Genomic DNA, 7,680 nt, shown 5'->3' on the forward strand with positions numbered 1-7,680 from the left:
GCTAAAAAGCTCAAAAAAAAAAAAAAAAAAAAAAAAAACTAGCTAAAAAACTAGCTAAAAAACTAGCTAAAAAACAAAGGCAAGAGAATGGATAGAAAACAAAGAGGGCACCGTCATACCTGTGAACTCAAAACAAAAAGTGTTAAGACAAGATTACAAAATGTAGTGAAAAAATTAGTCCCTCCTTTATCTAGTTCATACCACGGACATATAGGCACTGGAGTGACCATACATGCAGCTGTGCTCATCTTCGCGCCTCTCAAACGCTCCCATGTTAATCATGATCAACATTTTTAAGATTAAGTTGTTTCCTCTTGAATTCACCTGACCTGTTAATAATATATCCTTTTCGACCACTATAGTGATGGTATCGTCTACATAAAGAACATAATTCCGAGGAAAAAAAAATAATAAAAATCAGTGAATAGGCCATTTTTTTTCATTTTCGCACGCATAATTATACTCGTACAATTCATCCAGTGCATGAAAAAAAGAGAGTGCAGCTGTTATTATTCGTAAAAATTTCGCTCGTTCGTTTGTTCGTCTGTTTGCCTGTCTGCATGTTTGCCTGTATATGTATGACCATTTTATGTGCACTTCCTTAATATTTAACCCCTTTTCAATTTCCCTTCGGTGCGACTTGAGTATTTTCTTTTTTTTCTTAACATCATTACTGCTATTACATTTATAATGATCGTTTATAAAACTACTGGCAAAGTTCTTTTTTGTATGATAAGTATGAACAATACTTTGAATTTCCCTTGTTGTCATGTTCAGGCAGAAATATAGAGGAACAGCGATTATAATTCTGTTTTGAACCATTTCTGCACCTATTTTACACCCATTTTGCACCTTTTTTTTTTTTTTTTTTCCTAAACAAGATTTCTTTTTTGTGAACGAAACAATTTAACAATCGAAAAAGCTATCTTGTCAGTATCATCATTCGACTTCATCAAATTATACGCCATATGTCTTATGTAGTTACTATATAAACAGTTATCTTGGCAAAAAAATTGTGCTATTTTAAAAAATTCAATGTTATATTTTAAAAAATATTTTTCCCTATTTTTCCTTTTCCTTTTATCATTCAGATATGCATTCATTAATTTTCTCTTATCTGTTGTAGTTATAGGTTCTTCTGAATTGGGGTATACATCCCCGTTTTTTACGTTCTTCAAATAGCAGTAGTATGATTCATCAAAATTTAAAATTTCTACTTGGCTTCTATCTCTTTGTGCATTTTCCTTATGCACAGCCAATGCCGCATTATCATTATTGCAATTTCCAGTTCTATTTCCATCTCTATTGTTATAACTATTACTATTATTTTCCCTATTACCATCTATGCACTTATTTTTATTGCTACTTCTTTCCTGGGCTCCTCTCTTCCAGAATGTCTTGTTATAAATTGTGTTGTCGCCTCGCTTAACATCACTATCAGAATGGTTATCAACATAGGGACTACTATGCGTACCCTCACTATTACGCCCCTCACATCCATCAAAGTAATTATTATAATTTCTTACTTGAACTCCTTCACTAGACCTACCAAGAGAACTTCTGACTGACGTAACTCGGTTCCGCGCGTGAGATTCCACATAGCCATTGTACAAATTGTGAAAAACAGGCTTTGTTTGACTTCTATTACTGATCGCTTCTTCATTCATGTTGTGTTCATGTTTTTGTCTATCACTAAGGGAGTTGATTGAACACTTATTTATGTAACTGCTTCCTTCATATTCATTTAACAGCACTACTTCGTTAAAGAGGTATTGCTTATTATTCTGTATTGGACACAGTCCTATTATTTTTGTTTCCTTTTTGTTACCCCCTCTTTCCAATTCTTCCTCTTCTTTAATTTCTACCTTCTGATTATCCTCCTTTTTCATCGCCTCTACTTTTATTTTTAACAGTTTTTTTAAAACAGTGTTATTTATTTTTAGATGATTTTTTTTTTTTTTTTTTTTCCCTCTGCATTCTCATCATTTTCATCATTGTTATCACTTTTATCCTTATCCTGCTTATACTGTTCATTCTGCTCATCCTGAGCATCCACCCTTGCCTGCTCCTGCTGTCTAATGTGCCTCATCGCAGATCCTTCACAGTCAGTACTACTGTTCGTAAAGCTTCTTATATTTTTAGACTTTAAATTTTCATATTCATTTTCTTTCAGGGAACGATTTTTATTGTTTAAGAAATATTCCCTTCTTGTTCTACTGCTATTTGACTTCTGATTACAAAACATATCTTCTTTATACGTCATTTGTTTTTCCTTCTTTTCCTCCTTATTTCTTATTTCGTCTCCTTTTTCCCTGTATACGCGTGTGTGTATAATATGTCTCTCGTTATGCATATCCTTTTGAGGGCTATAAGAGATGACAACACTCGGAACACCGTTACCCTCAGAATTATGGAAGCAGTTTTTAACATTAGGTTCTTCACGGGTGTGATTGATAGCTAGATTGCCATCATCATGGCTATTCTTATCAATGTCAATCTTACCATTGTCATTCTTAGCATTGCCATTTTTACCATTGTCATTCTTAGCATTGCCATTTTTACCATTGCCATTCTTACCATTTCCACTCTTATCACCGCCTCTCTTACTATTTCCACTCTTATCACCGCCTCTCTTACCATTTCCACTCTTATCACCGCCTCTCTTACCATTTCCACTCTTATCACCGCCTCTCTTACCATTTCCACTCTTATCACCGCCTCTCTTACCATTGCACCTCTTATCATCCTCCTCACCATATGGACGAAATGAAGGTCCCTTCTTATACTGGCGGTACAACTCCTTTATACATTTTATAATTACTTTTTTCTTCTCTTCGTCTTTCATATTGTCCATCATGTGCCCCATTTTATGTACATCCATATTATCATCTTTCTTCATTCCTTTGAAACAACAATTTCCCAGTATATCTAGAAATTCTTTATAAGTAATCATACTACTACCACAGTGGTATACCTCCTTGTTCTCTCCTTTCATACTGTTATTTCCTTTAATATTCTCTCCTTTATTATATATCTGTACATCCTTTTTTTCATTTTTTATATTTTTCCTGACCTTGTTCATGTAGGTGGAAAAAGTGAAATTGTCTCTAAAACTGTAGGACGTATCAGAAAAAGTAGAAGCTAAATAGTTAGTCCATTCTACACCTTTGTCCTCTCCCCTCATACTATTATTACTGCTACCTCTACTACTACTGCTTCTACTATTGTAACTACTGCACGTATGCTTAGATCTTCTGCACTCCGCTTGTGTTACATCTCTTCTATTTCTAGGATCAATATTGCCAATACTGCCAATACCGCTAATACCATCAACGCCGCCATCATTGCAAAATGCCGATTCACGATCCACAATTTTAGTTCTATTCGAGCGAAAGGGACTATCGCCTTCCGCTGTTTGTCTACATGCAGATGATGGAATGAAGGTCCCCCTTCTCATATTGCTCGCTTGACAACCTTGGGGTTCTTTATATATATCACTGTCCCTTTTTAAAATAAATTTATTCTCTTCCTTATGTATGGGATAAGAACATACGTAACACTTTGTATCTGTAGAAGAATTGTGGTTCTCCATACATGTTATAGGGGTTATTGATAAATTTAAATTTTGACTACTACTTGTTTGTTTCTTGCTAACAGTAACAGGGATATCATCTTGTCCCTTGGTTCCATTTCTTTCCACGTTGTCGTTACTATTATTATACCTATTATTAATACTATTTAAAGGAAGGATGTATTTATTTTTTCTTTCTCTATTTATATATTTTATTTTTTTTTTATGTGTTTCATTATCGAAAGAAGAAGGAATGATATGATTTTCAAAAAAGGTACTTTCTTCATTAGGCACAAAATGTAGCTGAGAACTCTTCGTTAATTCATTTGATACATCAAGGATTACATTATTTCTCTTATTACTACACATATATGGTAAAAAATTTTTACGTTCATATATATTGTCCCTTAAATAATTATGTGCGCTTTTGTTTTTCTTGCCTTCTACTACATCTCTTACGAATGTGGATGCTGCTTGCTCCTCACAACTGCTTACTCTTCCTCTAGACGAGAATATCCTATTATACTTTGTCATCTTCTTGTCTTCCCCTTCGTCCCTATAATGATTATTCATTGCATTATGGGAAATATTACTATCACATTTATCACTTGAGGAGGACACATGGCTATCGGAATTGCGATTACTCGTGCGTGCACTACAGATTGTATTATCATATGAACATAATTCGTTCCTTATATTTTTTAAATCATCTCTGTTACGCAATTTATGACGCAGTTTATTACTCAATGCATTACTCAATGTATTACTCAATTTATTACGCAATTTTTTATGTAATCCTTTGCTTAATTTTTCTTTTTTCTTTTTTTTTTCTTTATTGGTTTCGTTTTCCATGGAACAGCCCAAAATTGCCATCTCATTGTAATCCTCACTCTGTTTACTTTTTAAAAATCTCTTTATATTTTTCGTTCCTGCACCATCATAAGTACCTGCATCTGATAAATAGTAGCTATACTCGTGTTTACCAAAGTTAATGGTAGGATTTTTTTCTAAAAATCTACTAGGGAGGGTTGACGTCATATTCCTACTGCTCTTCTTATGCATTACATTTCTACCTTTTTGCTTCCCTACCTTTAAACGATTTTTTACATTATCACATTCAAACATATCTTTATATGCATCTTCATATTTGTCATCATATACATATGCATGTGTATCTTCATACGTATCTTCATATGTGTCTTCATCGTGGTCAAGCTTTTCCACATTTGGATGGCTATAAAATTGTTTGTTTCTTCCATAACGCATATGGCGTTTATCCGAATTCCTGGGCTTATCAAACTTATAACTCTTTTCCAATTCATCTCTCTTTCTCATATACCATAGAATAGGAGAACGATTTTTTTCCATAGGACGACATTTTCCCCTTAAACTGTTGTGATCCTTCGAATGAGCACTTACACCATCTAACTCTGTTTCTTCGTCCGTATGTTCCACTTTCACTGCATCTACATCTAAGCATGCCACTTCCACTTCGTCTGGCTCTTCATGGTCTATCTCCACATCTGCTTCTTCACCAGAAATAACCCCTTTTTTATGGTTTTCATAAGAATGGCCCCCTTCAGAGTAACTACAGGCACTACAGTTTTCTAGAATATTTTTCTTTATCGTCCTTTTCTTTTTCCTCTTCATCTTTTTGTAGTAGTTGCATAGGTAAATTTTCCTTTGAGTAGTAAACAGTTCTACACTATCATCTGTGCATGAATTTTCGCTTTCTGTATTAGTAACAGTTACAAAGGAGGATGATGATAAGTTGACTGTCACTGAGTCTTTTGACGATTTGATAAAGGTTCCAAAATCATTGTTTTTTTCAGAATAGCTTTGAACAGTTTCATCTTTAGACGATATTGACAAATAGGATGATCTCTTTGCGTGAGTAGTTGTATGCGTAGCAGTACGAGTAATAGAATCAGCAAGTCGTTCTTTTTTTCCCTCCGCTTCAATCTCTTTTATCTTTTTCCTCCCCATTTGATTCTTTTCCCCCCTTTTTTTTTCTTCTTCAAACTGCTTTATCTTTTTTTTCATATTTTTTTCTATTTCCATTAATTTTATAAAATTGCTGTTGTAAGCACCTCTACCTATAGAGTATATGCTTACATTTTTTAAGTAATTCATTTTATCCTTTTTTAAAATTTCTTCTTCATTTATTCTTTTTTTTCCCCCTCTATTAAAATTAGCAATATCATAGGGACTATTTCCCCCCACACACATTTCACGTTTCTTAGCCCTATCAAACAAGGTTATTTCTTCCCCCATTTGGTAATTTCTATCCCAATCAAACGTGGTTACCTCCTCTTTACTGTGTCCCTCTGCACAGTTAATATATTCAGTATTGTCTATTTTATCTACTTGGTCTACTTCGTTCACTATGTCCGTCTTACCCAACTTCTTGTCAACACTTTCATTCTGAATAGCCTCCAACTCCTTTTCCTCACTGGCAAAATTATGCATGGGTAATTTGCTCCTATCACCATTTATAACATACAGATTATTAATTTTGCAGTTTACAAAATTTCGAAATAAATCATTTAAGTTATCCCGTACTTCTTTAGATACATTTTGAAAATCGTCATTATTATTTGACATTTTTATAGAAACTATATCATCACTACTAGTAGTTTTTTCCCGTTTATTATAGTCCTCTTTCTTAATATTACTCTCTAACTCATTATTCACTAGTATTGCTTCACTTTTAGCTTCATTCCTTTGAATGCTCCCATTTCTAAGTTTATCCCTTGCTTCTTGTTTACCCCTAGATATGCATCTACTACTTTTACAAGTTACACCTTTTAACGTACCCAATATACGATTCGTTTTCATACTATGACACGGTATATCATCAACATGCATAATTTCTTTCTTCTTATTTATGAGAAGAAGCTTTGTATTTACTACACTTTCTATTAATTTATTTTGCAAGTTAGATCTACTCCCATTTGTGGACCTGCGTTTAGTCGCACTGGGACGCTTCTCAGCGGCATCGGTACATTCGACATCGCCAAGAATATTAATGCGTTCAGAATTATTAACGTGTTCAGAATTTTTAGCACATTCAACATTTTTGCCATTTTTATTACCTGCAACAACTGCAGTAGCCGCAGTAACCGCAGTAGCCGCAGTAGCCGCAGTAGCCGCATTAACCGCAGTAGCCGCATTAACCGCAGTAGCCACAGTAACCGCAGCAACTGACCTGCTGTTTTCCCCCTTATTATTGGTGTTCTCCTTAGAAGTCTTATGGTTCAGAAATAAATTTTTTATTTTCTTTGTCTCTCTCGTTTTCATCAGTCTGTTTTTATGTTTTTCTAGTGACTCTTCTAGTCTCTGTTTTATTCTCTCTAGATTGCTCATTCTACTCGCTCAAAAAATGTAAAGAAATCATACACACATATGTGTTCTTTGCACCAGCAGTCCTTGAGATTTATGGTAACATGGATAGCGCTAGATATAGCGATAGAGGCACTGGTAGAGTCAACGGAAGATACACAGTAAGAGACAACATAGGAGAGAGAGAACTCCCCATATGAAAATTAAAAGAATACTTTAATTAGCCAAATGAATAACAGTGAGGAACAAAAACGTAGATCGTTCTGAAGTCCTACAGGTGATAGTACGCACATGTGTGCACTTTTTACGCCTACAAAAAAAAAAAAAAAAAAAAAAACATACACACACATATATATATATATATATATATATATATATATATATATATATACATACACATGTTGTCGTTAGATTATTTCTCTGTTTGCTTCCTCTTTTTTTTTCTCCTTACCAATATAGAGAAGCGAGATAACTTAACGTGGTAGCAAGTAGCATATAAATAAAACAAAACAATACAGAATGATATAAAACAAAATAAAAAAGGAGTGCCTATCCATTCAGAAAATTACTAAAAACTTATCAACTAGGTTAAATTTTCAATTCACTTCACTTCTCTTCCCTTCTCCTCCCTTCTCTTCTTTTGTTTTCTGTTTTGACAGGAACACTCGCACGAAGAGCATCATGTAATTACGAAACGAAGGAGTAAATCATTTAAGTTTTAATTATAAAGTTATATTATAATTTTTCTCTTTTTGTTCTTTTTCCTA

The 7,680-nt window shown here is 33.9% G+C and overlaps 1 protein-coding gene across 1 annotated transcript; it reads right to left on the reverse strand.

Moving 5' to 3' along the window:
• Window positions 1–872: 872 nt before the first annotated feature.
• PmUG01_06010600 (conserved Plasmodium protein, unknown function) lies at window positions 873–6,937 on the reverse strand (the record flags this gene model as incomplete). The annotated part of the gene is given in 2 exon segments (XM_029003669.1): window positions 873–1,943; window positions 1,958–6,937. 2 exon segments carry the CDS (start codon window positions 6,935–6,937, stop codon window positions 873–875), a joined length of 6,051 nt encoding a protein of 2,016 aa, XP_028859765.1.
• Between the last annotated feature and the right edge of the window lie 743 nt (window positions 6,938–7,680).

The sequence above is a fragment of the Plasmodium malariae genome, assembly GCF_900090045.1.
Source record: "Plasmodium malariae genome assembly, chromosome: 6".
NCBI classification, from domain to species: Eukaryota; Apicomplexa; class Aconoidasida; order Haemosporida; family Plasmodiidae; genus Plasmodium; species Plasmodium malariae.